This window comes from Haliotis cracherodii, unplaced genomic scaffold (assembly GCF_022045235.1).
Source record: "Haliotis cracherodii isolate W230 unplaced genomic scaffold, xgHalCrac1.p SCAF_12, whole genome shotgun sequence".
Lineage (NCBI taxonomy): Eukaryota > Metazoa > Mollusca > Gastropoda > Lepetellida > Haliotidae > Haliotis > Haliotis cracherodii.
Window position 1 is genome coordinate 25,392,937 of NW_027266267.1, and position 18,258 is coordinate 25,411,194.

General features: G+C 40.3%; 1 protein-coding gene across 7 annotated transcripts in view; it reads left to right on the plus strand.

Moving 5' to 3' along the window:
- LOC139458289 (DNA ligase 1-like) overlaps nt 1-18,258 on the plus strand; it is a 284,089-nt gene that overhangs the window by 255,468 nt on the left and 10,363 nt on the right. For 3 of the 7 annotated variants that reach the window (XM_071239668.1, XM_071239672.1, XM_071239670.1), the window contains 2 exons: nt 8,097-8,246; nt 9,402-9,557. In XM_071239668.1, coding sequence (XP_071095769.1) covers nt 8,097-8,246; nt 9,402-9,557 — 306 coding nt within the window. Of the gene's footprint in view, nt 1-8,096; nt 8,247-9,401; nt 9,558-12,981; nt 13,138-18,258 lie in introns of all 7 variants that reach the window. The other 4 variants (XM_071239669.1, XM_071239674.1, XM_071239671.1 and 1 more) reach the window with 2 other exon arrangements.

Here is an 18,258-nt window from a genome sequence, read left to right on the forward strand (position 1 = left end):
GGCTAGTAAAGGCTAGTTGAGTGCGGCTGAGAGCTGTGTATGGAGTGAGATCTAAAGATGGAGGGAAGTGTGTGTGGACATGACGGTGTGGTTGTCCCGGGGGCATGTAGCTCACATAAGTGTGACTCCCATTCTCTGTCATATTTTCAGCAGTCACTGGTTTTTCTTTGATATGAACACTTTGTTAACCAGACAGATGGAATTTACAAAAGCATCAATGAGAGGCAGTGGGGATGAGCGATGTTTGGTTAGAGCTGGACGAACGAGGAATGTTTGCCGACATTGAAAGTGTTGGACCTGTCTGTGCCTGGAACTATCCAACTCGATCTATGGGTTCAAATTGACCAATCTTGGTAACAGGAGCGAAATGTCAGTGCACAGGGAAACAGTTACCGTTATGACATCGTCCAACGTCTGAATAGCCGGGAATTGATGATGAACTGAAGTAATTACTGTTGTGTACGAGCTATTTGTTCTTCAACAAGGCCTTGTTTTTGAAAGGGCAGTCATGTAGCCTAGTGGTTAAAGCATTTGCTCGTCATGCTGAAGACCTGGGTTTGATTCCCCACATGAGTACAATGTATAAAGCCCATTTCTGGTGTCCCCCATCATGATATTGCTAGAATATTGCCAAAATGTGACATAAAAACATCACTCACTCACTCACTCACTCACTCACTCACTCAGGGGCATCATGGAAGGCGCCAATTGGCATCTCAGCTTATTTACAAATGGTCCACATGCCTTCTACCATGCAACAGTAGGGGCCCAGTTCCACAAGGGGATCTCTGCACTGGTACTATTGTAAGTCTGTGTTAAAGTGTAAGAATTACGGTCGTCCTGGTGCAGATATTGCTTTTTGGAACAGGGATTTGGCCTGTAATCAAATATATAAGGTTAAAAGTAAACAAAAGCCAACAAATGCCTGGACACTTTATAGAAAAATTTGTTGAATTTAACTGCATGTAAAACTAGTCAACAGTCAATGGAAGTCAATCCTAGCTTTTAGTGTATGGGTTATGTTTAACTGAACAGAAAATACCTGACACCCTGCCTCACAATTTCCTAGGGACCCATGAAGATCCAGGGTTGAATAGGTTTTCAGCAACCCATGCTTGCCATGAAAGGCCTCTATGCTTGTCGTGAGAGGCGACTGACGGGATCAGGTGGTTGATGCATGTCATCAATCCCAATTGCGTGGATCGATACTTATGATATCAATCACTGCACTGTCTGGTCCAGACTTGATTTTTTACAGACCACCGTCATATAGCTGGAATATTGCTGAGTGCGGCGTTAAACAACAAATCAACCAACCAACCCGGTACACCCACCACTAAAATAATTTGCGCAAAACCCATGCCAGGAAATAAATAGGAGAGGTGAGGTGAAACGGGGCTTGCTGAGTGTGGCGTTAAATAAACAAACAAACAAACAAACAAAATGTACCACAGACATGTAGATCTTTAAAAACAATTACTATTACACAATCCCATCAAACCCTCATGACTTGTGTGAATCACATCCGTTGATAGACAAAGCACATAGTTGAACATTTTGTTTTAAAATATGAATAAGATTAAAAAATGCCTCCAATATCGCTTTCTTAAAAACATGTTGCTGAAAATCTGATGTTCAGTTTATAGTGGCCTTATGGATTAGAAAGGGGCGGTCGGGTAGCCTAGTGGTTAAAGCCTTCGCTCGTCATGCCGAAGACCAGGGTTCGATTCCTGACATGGGTACAATATGTGAAGCCCATTTCTGGTGTCCCCCGCCGTGATATTGCTGGAATATTGCTGGAATATTGCTATGGATTAGAAAAGTATTTAAACAAAAGTGCTTTTGTTACATAAATGAATCTGGGGAAAATTATAATTTCACAAATCTAATGGAATACCTGGACTATAATGGATAAAAAAAACATGTAAAAAATATCTTTTAACCTACAGCTCTTGTTACATTACGGAATTAGGATTTAGGGAATAGTTCGAGTCTACGACTCTCTGATGTATAATCCACATCCGATTAAGGAACACTTCCAGTTGGCAATTGGGGTAATTGATTGTGGCGTTAGTGATGCAGTAATTGACCCAGGCAAAGAGGATCGTTAACAGATTGAAGCCGTAAATGAGACTGTTCGCATCTGGTGTTCCCTCAACCTGTAGCACAATCTATTAACAGTAATTGTGTTATTCATGCTCAGTTAATGTGTACAAATTGAGTGCTTGGAGGTACTGCCAGTGGTGTAATGACAGAAGCTGCAGACCTTGCTGATCTCTCTGGATCTGGATTTACTCAAATGGCTTTTTGATGAGGCTGTTGTGTAGGGGTATATGTATTGATGTTAAAGTCTCAAATTGCTAATTTGCAGGATATGGAAATTGGGTGGACTCCATTACTCCTTTGTGTCTTCCATTACGGAGCATCTAGTTACAAAATACATCCTTGGTGCAAGGTCTTTTTGGAGAATAGACTACCTTTTTTTATCGGAATAAGCTTCCAATGTGAAAAGTTAACAAATATTTCTCATTTTTGTTTGGATTATTTTGAGATATGCACTGTGAGCGATGTTTTGCAATGGTGGTCATTCATTTTTGGACATGCCTCGGAGAAAATCCAGTTGTGTGTTACTTCTATAAAGAGTTATCTTTCCTTGCCTTGCTGTTCCGTCATGGTTGCTCACAGGATCCTGGTACACACATGGGATGCTACTCTGCACAGTTTATTGACATATCTTGAATGAAACAAGGGAAACAACTTTATTAGGGACGTCATTTAGCAGATAAGTTTCAGATGAGAAATGTTAATATTTTTTAGAGATTCGCTGTCTTATTGGTCACTGCTTCAAGACATGGACATTTTTTATTCTGAAAGGAAAAGATGAACCATTATTTTCTTAAAAACACATTTTTAGCATGTCCAGCGAATAATTTGTTTGTGTGTATAAAAAAATATTCTTTTCTTCTATTTTTAAAAAAAGCAGCATATTTTTGCTGTTTTACAAAAGCTGTCTGATAGTCATCTGCATCAGTTTACAACAAAAGTAGGATTTTTTTTTGAAAATAATGGAAAAGAAAAAACAACAAAAATCAGAAGGTTTTGGAGAAAATAGTGCCTCAGATTTTACACACACAGAAAGTGTTTACTGGATATGCTGCGAGTGTGTTGTATGGAAAAGTGCCATCATCTGTAGCTAAAAATATACCATATTCTATGTAATAAGCGCCTGGGGTGCTCTCAAAATTAGATATAGGGGATTCTTATTGGAATATTATTTTGGTGAAAAAAAACCAAGAGTTATATGTATACTACATCTTGGCTGCAAGGTTGTGGTAAGAATATTCTACATCTTGGCTGCAAGGTTGTAAGAATATTCTACATCTTGGCTGCAATGTTGTGGTAAGAATATACTACATCTTGGCTGCAAGGTTGTGGTAAGAATATACTACATCTTGGCTGCAAGGTTGTGGTAAGAATATACTACAACTTGGCTGCAATGTTGTAGTAAGAATATTCTACATCTTGGCTGCAAGGTTGTGGTAAGAATCTACTACATCTTGGCTGCAAGATTGTAAGAATATACTACATCTTGGCTGCAAGGTTGTGGTAAGAATATTCTACATCTAGGCTGCAAGGTTGTAAGAATATACTACATCTTGGCTGCAAGGTTGTGGTAAGAATATAATACATCTTGGCTGCAAGGTAGTGGTAAGAATATTCTACATCTTGGCTGCAATGTTGTGGTAAGAATATTCTACATCTTGGCTGCAAGGTTGTGGTAAGAATATACTACATCTTGGCTGCAAGGTTGTGGTAAGAATATTCTACATCTTGGCTGCAAGGTTGTGGTAAGAATATACTACATCTTGGCTGCAAGTTTGTAAGAATATACTACATCTTGGCTGCAATGTTGTGGTAAGAATATTCTACATCTAGGCTGCAAGGTTGTGGTAAGAATATACTACATCTAGGCTGCAAGGTAGTGGTAAGAATATTCTACATCTTGGCTGCAAGGTTGTGGTAAGAATATACTACATCTTGGCTGCAAGTTTGTAAGAATATACTACATCTTGGCTGCAAGGTTGTGGTAAGAATATACTACATCTTGGCTGCAATGTTGTAAGAATATATTACATCTTGGCTGCAAGGTTGTGGTAAGAATATACTACATCTAGGTTGCAAGATTGTGGTAAGAATATACTACATCTTGGCTGCAAGGTTGTGGTAAGAATATTCTACATCTTGGCTGCAAGGTTGTGGTAAGAATATTCTACATCTAGGCTGCAAGGTTGTGGTAAGAATATTCTACATCTTGGCTGTAAAGTTGTGATAAGAATATACTACAACTTGGCTGCAAGGTTGTGGTAAGAATATACTACAACTTGGCTGCAAGGTTGTGGTAAGAATATACTACATCTTGCTGCAAGGTTGTGTGGTAAGAATATACTACAACTTGGCTGCAAGGTTGTGGTAAGAATATACTACATCTTGCTGCAAGGTTGTGTGGTAAGAATATACTACAACTTGGCTGCAAGGTTGTGGTAAGAATATACTACATCTTGGCTGTAAAGTTGTGATAAGAATATACTACAACTTGGCTGCAAGGTTGTGGTAAGAATATACTACATCTTGCTGCAAGGTTGTGGTAAGAATATACTACATCTTGGCTGCAAGGTAGTGGTAAGAATATACTACAACTTGGCTGCAAGGTTGTGTGGTAAGAATATACTACATCTTGGCTGTAAAGTTGTGATAAGAATATACTACAACTTGGCTGCAATGTTGTAAGAATATACTACAACTTGGCTGCAAGGTTGTACGAATATACTACAACTTGGCTGCAATGTTGTAAGAATATACTACAACTTGGCTGCAAGGTTGTAAGAATATACTACAACTTGGCTGCACGGTTGTAAGAATATACTACATCTTGGCTGCAATGTTGTGGTAAGAATATACTACATCTAGGCTGCAAGGTTGTGGTAAGAATATTCTACATCTTGGCTGGAATGTTGTGGTAAGAATATTCTACATCTAGGCTGCAATGTTGTAAGAATATACTACATCTTGGCTGCAAGGTTGTAAGAATATACTACATCTTGGCTGCAATGTTGTAAGAATATATTACAACTTGGCTGCAAGGTTGTAAGAATATACTACAACTTGGCTGCAAGGTTGTGGTAAGAATATACTACAACTTGGCTGCAAGGTTGTAAGAATATACTACAACTTGGCTGCAAGGTTGTAAGAATATACTACATCTTGGCTGCAATGTTGTAAGAATATACTACAACTTGGCTGCAAGGTTGTGGTAAGAATATTCTACACCTTGGCTGCAAGGTTGTTGTAAGAATCTACTACATCTTGGCTGCAAGGTTGTAAGAATATACTACATCTTGGCTGCAAGGTTGTGGTAAGAATATACTACAACTTGGCTGCAAGGTTGTGGTAAGAATATTCTACACCTTGGCTGCAAGGTTGTTGTAAGAATCTACTACATCTTGGCTGCAAGGTTGTAAGAATATACTACATCTTGGCTGCAAGGTTGTGGTAAGAATATACTACATCTTGGCTGCAAGGTTGTAAGAATATACTACATCTTGGCTGCAAGGTTGTAAGAATATACTACATCTTGGCTGCAAGGTTGTAAGAATATACTACATCTTGGCTGCAAGGTTGTAAGAATATTCTACATCTTGGCTGCAAGGTTGTAAGAATATACTACATCTTGGCTGCAAGGTTGTAAGAATATTCTACATCTTGGCTGCAAGGTTGTAAGAATATACTACATCTTGGCTGCAAGGTTGTGGTAAGAATATTCTACATCTTGGCTGCAAGGTTGTAAGAATATACTACATCTTGGCTGCAAGGTTGTAAGAATATACTACATCTTGGCTGCAAGGTTGTAAGAATATACTACATCTTGGCTGCAAGGTTGTAAGAATATACTACAACTTGGCTGCAAGGTTGTAAGAATATTCTACATCTTGGCTGCAAGGTTGTAAGAATATACTACATCTTGGCTGCAAGGTTGTAAGAATATACTACATCTTGGCTGCAAGGTTGTAAGAATATTCTACATCTTGGCTGCAAGGTTGTGGTAAGAATATTCTACACCTTGGCTGCAAGACCACAGTGATAGATTGGGGGTGCATGATCCTGTAGCATGCGAGTCAGGTGGGAGGGATCCTCCGTTCATCAAAACACACTGCACATGTGCGGGAGACACTTTTGATAAACAGATGCAAAACGACCATCAGACAGCTTGGGCCCCAGCTATCTTCTGTTACAGGAGATGAATAGGATCAGTCATCTGTGTTGGTGAGAATCAATGAAGATGTGGTGAAATACTGGAGTCAGCTGTTTTTGTGTTTTATATCAGCTTTTAAAGACAATATGTTGGCAGTATTCTTAGAACCTTAGAAGCTTGCCAACTTTCTGATCAGCATAGCACATGTTGAAAAGAAGTTTTCTTATTCAGGATTTTTTATTTTCTGGTTTTAAATGACAGTTATACCTGTGTTGCCTGTTGGCTTTCTCTCACTGGATTTGATGAATATTCGGTTCTAATGGACAATTATTCCTGTGTTGCCTGTTGGCTTTCTCTCTCTGGATTTGATGAATATTCGGTTCTAATGGACAATTATTCCTGTGTTGCCTGTTGGCTTTCTCTAACTGGATTTGATGAATATTCGGTTCTAATGGACAATTATTCCTGTGTTGCCTGTTGGCTTTCTCTAACTGGATTTGATGAATATTCGGTTCTAATGGACAATTATTCCTGTGTTGCCTGCTAGCTTTCTCTGATTCTGGATTTGAACATCTGGCTTTAATGGAAAAGTTTTAATGGGTTGCCTGTTGGTTGTCTCGGAGTTTGATTCCCAAATTGGGCACAGTGTGTCAACCTAGTCTTGTTATTCTCTGCTCTGTTATTAAACTGTATTAATGCTTAGGGCAGTGACTAACTGTATATACTTAAAAGAATTACTGTGGAATCAGTTTAGGAGGGCTGGGACGAGTCCAAATGTATTACCCAGGTACCCACCATCCTATATCCCGACCCTACCTGGGTACCCGCTGTAGATATTTAGAGATAGGTACGAACGTGTAAAACTATCTGGTTATGCACACACTGAAGTTTACTGCATGAAGTTTTATCTTTATTCAAACATACAAAAGTCAGAAGGAATGGGTGCATTGTCAGAAAGAAATGGGTACATTAGTGACTTTTAATTTTTGTCATTAAACAATATGTCACATGACTAACCATGGGTCCGGGTACCCAGGTCCTACTCAGGACCCACCCGACCCGAGTACCCGAGTACCCGAGTTACCCATCCCAGCCCTACTGTCCTGTAGGTACCCGGGTCCTACACAGGACCCACCCGACCCGAGTACCCGAGTTACCCATCCCAGCCCTACTGTCCTGTAGGTACCCGGGTCCTACACAGGACCCACCCGACCCGAGTACCCGAGTTACCCATCCCAGCCCTACTGTCCTGTAGGTACCCGGGTCCTACACAGGACCCACCCGACCCGAGTACCCGAGTTACCCATCCCAGCCCTACTGTCCTGTAGGTACCCGGGTCCTACACAGGACCCACCCGACCCGAGTACCCGAGTTACCCATCCCAGCCCTACTGTCCTGTAGGTACCCGGGTCCTACACAGGACCCACCCGACCCGAGTACACGAGTTACCCATCCCAGCCCTACTGTCCTGTAGGTACCCGGGTCCTACACAGGACCCACCCGACCCGAGTACCCGAGTTACCCATCCCAGCCCTACAGTTGAGTATGTCAGAGAAGAACAGACAGCAATATGTACAGGATGTTGCTCATTTGAATTTGTTGCTCATTTGAATTTCATTCTTATTGATCCAACTGGTGTCAGTGTTGACCTTGGGTGAAGGCATCTTGTGCTGGGTGTTTGTGTCACAGAACACACTTGTTTTCAACCAGGCCTTGCAGAAGAGTCAGTGTCTGTCTTCAATGTTTTTGTTATTTTTACCAGACGCTGTATGTTTAACATATGTTCTTCATGTTTGTTTAAACCTATTAGCATGTTATTGTTAACTGTTATTGTTCCAACTAACAGTCAAAGGATTCAGAACAGCCTCAAGAGAAAACAGAGGAAGACGAAATAGCAGACATCGATCTCGAGGATCCTGAACTTGCATCAGCAGCTACCAAAATACAAGCGAGTTTCAGGGGTCACAAGGCAAGGAAGGATGTCACAGAGAAGAAGGTTCGTAGGTCAATGTTGTACTAGGTCAGAGTATTTTAGGTCAAGGTCATATTGGGTCAAAGTTGACTGGGTCAAGGTTAAACCAGGCCAAGGTTGCATATTTGGTCATATTTGAACAAGGACAAGGTTGTGATCATCATTTTAATTTGTAATTTGTAATTTCTATTTCTGTAGTGGATTGTTTCGTTGTTGATAATATAGTTTTAGTCGTGTGTGTCTACAGTTATAGTCTAGCTGTGATAAAATATATCTGGATGTTAGCATATAAGCTGTCATCTTCCCGAGGCAAGAGTGTCCACTAGCCTTTTTATCAAAGTCTTGTTCCCATCCCATTACATGTGTTCCTCTTCAAGTGTATCCCAAAACAAATAGGGGAAGAAATATACCTAAATTACCGTTTTCTCCATAATAAGCACCCTTGGAGCTTCGACAAATGACAAAGGGGGCACTTATTAAAACTATATAGAACAAGTTAAATTTGGTTTCAGAGATTGAGCGGTCATGAACAGACTTCATTCAAATGTGGATGAAACTAGAACTCTTTAGATAATAGTTACACAGGCAGTGATGTAATCCTTCTGTTTTCTGTAAAAAGTCTGTGTAATATGCGCAAGAAAGTACAGACTGCCATGTAAAGTTCGAGTCTCAGTAGGGGGGCCTTACACAGATTGGTCGAGAAGTTTTCAGGAGGTGCTTATTCGAGCAATGCTCCTAATTTGGCAAATACGGAAACCTTTTTAGACATTTGAAGGACAGTAATGGGATTGAATTTGAGGTTTAATAGAAGATGATGTATTATTTCATGTTTATTCGGAATGTGTAGTTTGATGTTTATTTGTGTTATTTACAATTCAAGTTGTTAGTTGTGTGGATAGTAGTATGTAGATGTAACTATGTCTGCGATCAAATGCATTTTGATTAGAAGGTAACCATGGGATAAACCCGATATTGATTACTTAAAATGTGTTGTTATTTATTGGCTGTTGTTATTGTATTGTTAAAAATATAGAGCTAATATGTATTTTTTTAAATCAAAATGCATTTAAGGTCTCATAAACAATAGTTGTTGGTGTGATATTAGATAGTTTTTGCAAGGGAAGAAAAGGATTTTCTTGTGTTTCGAGAGTAAGATTTTCTTCAATAATTTCAACACAGGCTCACAGAGACCAAGACAGAGAGACTGAGGCAGAATATGTCGATGATGCGATTGTGGATGTAGATTTAAATGACCCAGATGTCAGTAAAGCTGCCATCAAGATTCAGGCAGGCTTCAGAGGGCATTTAGCCCGTAAAAATATGCAAAATTACAAGGTTTGAGAGCCCCCTATGTTTTTCTAATTTTTGTGATTATCAATATTCTTTTTTGTAGAAACTGCTTTTGTAGATACCGCATATAACCATAGCAGCATTGTTTTATATTCATATTAATTCCATATTAGTTATAGTTTCAATGTTTATTTTTGGTTTAACATGTTTTTTCAGCATGATTGTCAGTCCCATCATATTTTTTTTTCATGTAGCAATATATTTTATTTCTATGGTTCTCTTATGTTTCCCAGTCAAAACTTTTATGAAAGTGCGGAAAATATTACCAGCCTGTCTTTTTTCAGTAGCAAATTTAATGTTTACTTACTTTACTTACACAGTCTTATTTTCTGTTCATGTAGAAATGTTTGTTAGTCCTTTAGTCTCTTTTGTTTCCTAGTACAACTTGTTATGACAGTGGGGAAATTATTACAAGCATCTTTTATAGAAGAAATTTCTATTTTCTATACCAAATTTAATGTTTACAATACGTTTGTCACAAAGTGCTTTTGTTATTTATACTGAAACTATAATCTAGATGAGTCAACCTGTTTAGAATACATCTTCCTTAAATGATATTGAATGGAGCTGTTTTAAACACTACAGATACATGTGTGGTTTCAGAAATTGATGGATAATGTTACAATAAATAGTGTCACTTTGATATAACATCAATGGAAATTATTTTGTCCTGACAGTCACGAAGTGTCAGTGTTTTCGCTTTGATAGAATCAAAAGTAGTATGTAGAGAAATGAGAGCGCGGCATTTGCTTTCCCTTGCTTTTGTAATCATGTTCATCCTTTTTCTGAACACCTGGTGTCATCACTGATTTTTTAGTGATCCGTTGATAGAATTTTCACACTCCCTCTCCCTCTTATACTAAATGGGGGGCACGGGTGGCCCAGTCGTCTAAGGCGCCGCGATTCGCTGTGCAGAGTTGCATCCCTTGGGCACGCCAGAAACCTATGATTGTGGGTTCGAATCCCGGTTCACCCCGATTATGTTTCTAGGTTTGTCAGCACCATACCCGTGTTGTGGGTTTCACTGAAGTGGTAAACGTCTGAGACCTGCATCACACATTAAGCTGACATGCCGCAATATAACTGGAATACTGTTAAAAGCGGCGTTAAACTTAACTCACTCACTTACTCACTCACTCACTCACTCACTCACTCACTCACTCACTCACTCACTCACTCACTCACTCACTCAATCACTCTTATACTTAATGGCAGTTGTAAACTTTGAAGTCTTTCATAAGCATTTAGAAGTTGTGGGAACATGAATACATGAAGTAGCTCTGAATCGTCATGACAAGACAAAAAGAAGTTGCTGTCCATAAAAAGTGTCATGTATTTATGTAATATATATGTTTCTACCTCTTCTTTTTTTCAATACATATCCATAGGACTCTTTCCTTGCAATATGTTTGTGTTGTAGTGGATGTGGTAGCTGTGTTGTAGTGGATGTGGTAGCTGTGTTGTAGTGGATGTGGTAGCTGTGTTGTAGTGGATGTGGTAGCTGTGTTGTAGTGGATGTTGTGACTGTAACATAGTGATGTCCTACGTGTTTTGGTGTGTTTCATGACCTTGTTCTAAACAGTTGACATGCACCCTTTGCCCTTGAAGATGCTGGTCATTGTAGGTCTTCAGCAACCCATGCTTGTCGTAAGAGGCGACTATGCTTGTCACAAGAGGTGACTACCCCAGTAAGAGGATCGGGTGGTTAGGCTCTCTGACTTGGTTTGATGCATGTCATTGTATCCATATTGCGTGTGTTGGGGGGGGGGTGGGGGGCACAGGTGGCCCAGTCGTCCCAGGTGTCGTGATTCGCTGTGCAGTGCAGAGTTGCATCAGAAACCCATGATTGTGGGTTCGAATCCCGGTTCGCCCCGATTATGTTTCTAGGCGTGTCAGCACCATACCCATGCTCGTGGGTTTCACTAAAGTGGTAAATGTCTGAGACCTGCATCAGTTCGGGCTTTCCTCCCAAATTAAGCTGACACGCCATAATATAGCTGTAATACTGTTAAAAGCGGCGTTAAACCCGACTCACTCACCCAATTGCGTGGATCAATGCTCATGATGTCAATCACTGGATTGTCTGGTCCAGACTTGATTATTAACAGACCGCCGTCATATAGCTGGAATATTGCTGAGTGCTGTGTTAAACAACAAACAACAAAAACCTACCCTACTGAACAACAACATGCTCCCAATGCATCCTGATTGGACAGTATTTAGTGGAGTTATATTTTTATGATAATAATATAATACTTCCATTTTCAGCAGATGATTCTTATTTTGGATAGGTATCCTGATTAGTTTCAAGGAATATTGTATTTACATTTCAATAATACCTTATTCAGAAAAAAACAGGGATGTGACATCAATGTGTATTGTAAATGAAGATGGAGTCTGATTATCTGATTATGAAATGAAGACATGTTCTTAGTTTCACAGAATATGAAGGTTGTATATGGAGATTGTGTGTCATTTTATGTGGTCTACACCAGAGAGGGGGGATAATTTATCTATAACACAAGTTATATGTTTCAATGAGTGTTGTCCTTTATGTACAGCTAGAAGGGGTTCATACACACTTTAGAAAAGTTCACTGGAAGAGACATTAAAATTTGATGTTAACCTTGAAAAGTCCTTTAATTTTGAGTTTCATTTTGAAAAGACCTTGGATTTCGAAAAATTAAATTTAAAATACCTTCAAAGCACCTTGAATATCACATACAGGAATTAGAAAGCCCTTGAATATCTTTAAGCAATTTCTTTTCGTTCATAATATGATTCATCCTTCAAATACACTAAAAACACATTCATTGTGATAAAGTCGTTCATTTCTATAAGAAGTGACCGCCTCCGTGGTCTTGTGGTAGAGCGTCCGCCTGGAGAGAGGAAGGTCCGGGGTTTGATTCCCGACCGGGTTTGATTCCCGACCGGGTTATACCAAAAAGACGTTAAAAGATGGTACTTGTTGTTACCCTGTCTGGCGCTTGGCATTAAGGGGCTAAAACAAGGACTGGTCGGCTCGGAGTCAGTATACTGTGTCTGAGTGGGGTATTCATGTTAAACTGCGGCATGGTATCTCAGTGAGCTAGCACTATAAATCGTCATCAGTCCGGACTAGTACAAGCAGCCACACACATACATACACGTGCATGCACGTCGCTATATAAGTGCAATAATCTTAGACCCGATGTTAAACCCCAATTCACCTCACCTATACCGTAAAAAGAAGTGTGACATAGCACATCTGCTCAACAGAGGCCAAAATTGCCAACGAGTTTGTTTTTGGAAAATGCCAACATTTTGGTCATGAAAGCTGGGGTTTTTAAAAGGCCTTGATTATGTGTGTATGAACCCTGGCCTACATGTGTATGACTGGGCCTCACTGACTGCCTACACTCATCTATAGGTCGAGGATGAGGCAGCTCCAGAAACAGCCATTAAGCCAGTAGATGAGGAAATTGTGGATATAGATTTAGCTGACCCCGAAGTCAGTAAAGCGGCGCTCATGATTCAGGCCGGGTTCCGCGGACGTATGTTCCGGAAAAATAAGAAACCGGAAAAGGTTTGAAAAGCATGAATATTGAGCCTTGTTCAAGTTTAGTTTCAACCCTGTTCGTAATTTAGACCATGATGAGTTTAGAGACTGGTTTGGACATTTTGTCCAGTGCATGGTTGTATTGTTTAGTTTAGAATTAACAACACTTTTCTTATTGCCATATATGGAGGTCCGTTCCGGAGATAAATTCAGAGAGGTACTACTGTCATATGACCACGTGTGTGTTTATTGACAGGAATAGCTCGTCCAGTGGGATGGTCAGGGATAGACACTGCCACGTTAGTCCGAGACTACTGTAAATCCAGAGGGACTAGTTTTTTTCTACTAAAATCTAGGTACTTTAAATGAACCCCTAGTCAGAAATGAGCGGGAAATGACCAACAGTGACCTGATGTTCTGTGGAACGAACACAGCTGGTTTGGATATTGAGGCGGAATACGTCCCCAGTACGAGTTGAGATCTGCTGAACACAGCTGGTTTGGATATTGAGGCGGAATACGTCCCCAGTACGAGTTGAGATCTGCTGAACACAGCTGGTTTGGATATTGAGGCGGAATACGTCCCCAGTACGAGTTGAGATCTGCTGAACACAGCTGGTTTGGATATTGAGGCGGAATACGTCCCCAGTACGAGTTGAGATCTGCTGAACACAGCTGGTTTGGATATTGAGGCGGAATACGTCCCCAGTACGAGTTGAGATCTGCTGAACACAGCTGGTTTGGATATTGAGGCGGAATACGTCCCCAGTACGAGTTGAGATCTGCTGAACAGCCTGTGGTATCAATGTATCATGGGGCCACATTTTGATATTTGTCAGTTGATAGATCGATATTGAAATGTACAAGCAATGATAGGTCTACCAGGTCTCTGTGTCTGTCACAATAGCTGCTGATTATGATTATGATGATGATAAAAGTCAGCTTGTGAAGCACATAACTCCATACGCAATGGATGCTTGAAGCGCTGCACATCATTCTAATCCCGGTCAGTGGATCATTGTGCACTCGATTTTCATTCTCAGCTCCCTGGGGAGTATACAGCCCAAGCTGCCTGTTAGGTGCTAGAAGGTTAACAGTCACATTACCTTCTCACTTGATGTGAGACCGACTGTCAGTGAGCATTTGACAAAATCTTATTGTACCCAATAGAGTGAGGATATGACTAAGACTTATTGTACTTATACCCAAATGGGGGCGGTCGGGTAGCCTAGTGGTTGCCAAAGACTCGGGTCCGATTCCCAACATGGGTACAATTTGTGAAGGCCTATCCGGTGTGCCCCGCCGAGATATTGCTGGAATATTGCTAAAAGTGGTGTAAAACCATACTCACTCACTCACTCACTCACTCACTTGTGCCCAAGTGGAGTGAAGTGATGCTCGCATCATCGACCACAGGTTTATCTGGACCAGGCTAAATAAGTAGCTGCAGTGTGGCCTAGTGTGGTGTCAAACCACACTTTATCAGAGTGCAACACAATGGAATGGCCAAACTTCCACCAGATAACATCTGGTAGAAACCAGAGATACTGAAGACACTCAGAGTGGGCTAAAAATGGCTGAACCTATCCAGACCAGACAGTTATGGTTGTTTTTGAAAAAATGATATATCCTTAAACATGTCCAAATTAAAAAATAAAAGTAATGAAAATTTAACTTACTTCAATGGCATTATGCACAATTACTAATTTATTTCACTTGAGTAGCAGATATCAAACTTGCAAGTTTTGGATGTGATCTCCTCTTGGCATGTTTCCTAACACTACGTTCTTCTCCTGTATCTCTCCACACCATTCTCCTCCTGTCTCTCTCCACACCATTCTCCTCCTGTCTCTCTCCACACCATTCTCCTCCTGTCTCTCTCCACACCATTCTCCTCCTGTCTCTCTCTACACCATTCTCCTCCTGTCTCTCTCCACACCATTCCCCTCCAGTCTCTCTCCACACCATTCTCCTCCTGTCTCTCTCCACACCATTCTCCTCCTGTCTCTCTCCACACCATTCTCCTCCTGTCTCTCTCCACACCATTCTCCTCCTGTCTCTCTCCACACCATTCTCCTCCTGTCTCTCTCCACACCATTCTCCTGTCTCTCTCCACACCATTCTCCTCCTGTCTCTCTCCACACCATTCTCCTCCTGTCTCTCTCCACACCATTCTCCTCCTGTCTCTCTCCATACCATTCTCCTCCTGTCTCTCTCCACACCATTCTCCTCCTGTCTCTCTCCACACCATTCTCCTCCTGTCTCCTCTTGTGAATAACTCCTCAATTCTTTAGCAACTGATGATAGTGTGCCTGTATTTATTCCTGGCAAAGTTTGGCTGCAATTTCTGAGAAGGGGCTGCTAGTGAAAGCTATATCAAAGCATCAGGCTCCCTGACATCCCATGTGGGGATTCTAGACTTGGCAAGGCAGTGGGATAAATAATGGGGGAAGTGTTTGCTCAACGCGCCAGTGTTCCATGGGCACAATGTGTGCAGCCCACTGCTCATGTCATATTGCTGGAATATTGCAGCATAAAACCCAACTCACTCACTCATTCTGGTGTGTCCCAGCTAGCTATGCTTGTCACAAGGGACCGACCATTTCACATTCTGGGGGGTGACTGGGATTTTATTGGAAAGAATAAATTAATTTTTTTTTTAAATATTTCATTGTTGCAAGGTTCGTTTCTTTATGGCTGGTTTTGTAGCTGTAGCTGAAACATTATCTAATCTTGATATAATTCCTCCCCCAGCCCAGAATGGTTGGTCCCTAAGGTTCAACTTAATGGATCAGATGTACAAATCTGACGAGCTGGGACTGATAATGGGTTTCATCTTATTTAAGGGTTTAGGGGCTGTTTCACTAAGTGATTGTAGAGCTATGACTATCCTACAGTCCCAGACGAATTCTACAGTAAATTATCAACATTCTATGGTGAAATTACTAAAGTTATGTGGCTAAAATTACAAAGTTCTGCCGTAGAAGTCTGTGTTTCCATGTTGAACTGCGGCATGGTATCTCAGTGGGGTAGCACTATAAGCTAGCACCGGACTAGTACACACAGCCACATACACCTGTATGCATGGTGCCATATAAGTGCAATAATCTTGAACCGGATGTTAAACCCCATTTCACCTCACCTGTTGACTTCAACACTTCCCCATTATTGGTGCCCCGTCTGCAATAGGATTGCGAAGAGCTGTGTAAAACCCCACTCCCTGACAGGAATTGCAGCTAAACTGTTCCAGATGTCTCTTTTCATAATTAATAAATTACAATTTCTTTCCAGGGGAAAGATAAGCCCATTGATGCTATTGTTCTGTCAATTATTTTATAGTTACAATATTTACCTAGATTACCAAATTTATCACATATATGTTGATATAAGCATCATTGTGCAAAGAGGATGGATTTCAGAAAATGAAATTAGTCAATGATCATATATTAACATTCCATTGATAGTAGGGGCGGTCGGGTAGCCTAGTGGTTAAAGCGTTCGCTCGTCACGCCGAAGACCCGGGTTCGATTCCCGACATGGGTACAATGTGTGAAGCCCATTTCTGGTGACCCCCGCCGTGATATTGCTGGAATATTGCTAAAAGCGGGGTAAAACCATACTCACTCACTCACTCCATTGATAGTACCAGTTAAACTATCATTGGAGAAAGAAAGTTAAAAGGTGTTTTTGTTTCTGTGTTCGTCCTTGTCCTCGTCCTAATAATAGTCGTTAGATTTGATACAGACAATAGCCACTGGGACCAAGGACTCCTTAATGTCCAGCATTGTTTACGCTTGTTCTTAGCTCTTGGGACGTCTTTGTACCTTCATATTTCACTTATTTATATTTTGACACATTTAAGCTTGTCAAAAGCATCTCATTTTACAGGCGTAACATTTTCATTAAGTTTCTTTGAATTTTGTTTTTCAGATATAAACATGTTGATATGTTTGTATTTATTTTTATTTCTTCGGGAAATATTTATTCCTTGTTTATTACTTCGATGCTTTTAGAAGGTCGTACAAGGTACATGAAATAGCATGAGAATTTTAAACTTTTATTGACTCCCTTGGTATGTTTGATCTCAAGACTCTCAGGTGAGATTCTCGATCTCACTCAAGTGACACGTTATGCCAGAGCTACTTCCAGTCTGCCTCTGTGACAACATGGTTTGGGGAAGATCTGTTATGAAATACCTAATGGACAAAGCCTTTTTTGTTTTTACCTTTTTTTAATCTGTTGCATTTGATATACAGTGATCCCTCGCTATTGTGCTCTTCGATAAACCGCTACCTTGGTTACTACGCGCGGTAATGCATGGCTCCCAAAATTTATGTACACTTTTAATACTGAAAGTTTTACACAGACATAATTGTATTGTTGTTCGTTGTTCATTTGCACATAACACTTCTAATTGCATAATCAACCGTTTATCGCTGAATGGAGTTCTAATAATAACATCACGGGAAATAGTGAATAATTTTTTAATTTATAGATAAAAAATGATAAATTGAAATGGAATACGTATTTCAGACATTGTGAAATGTGACAGATTTAATAAATGAATGTTATTACAGGTAGATCTAGGTCCATAAAAATATATACTATTTTGACGTGACGTGAGATAAACACATATTGAGGATTTGAGATTTGCCGAGCGCGCTCCCCCGCCTCGGCCTCGGTTAAACGACTCATCGTCTATAACGCCCACCAGGTATTTGGACCCCATTGGTAGCGTTGTAGCGAGGGACCACTGTATTTTTTATAAACAGAAAAACCTTGACTTCTGTGTTACAGAAAAAGTGACTGGCATGATGACCAGAGTTTATAGAATCTGTCTAAATTCTCTCTCATAATGCTGTACATTTGAGATGAAGGAATACTCCTTTTGTTCACTGGGAAGATCTGGAATGATGGAAAATGTTTTGTATCTTTATGTGAACAAATAACATTTTTGCGAATAATAATAATAAGATTTAATGGGTCATTACTGCTGGATTTGTAGCCAAGCGAAACATGTCATTGGTGATATTGATTTTGATTTGAGTGCTGGTATTTAGGCAAAGTTCCAGGAATGTCCAGACAGATAGACAGAACATTCGTCTTTTCTTTTTGAATAGCTGTTTGTCTCATCTCCTGACACGACAGA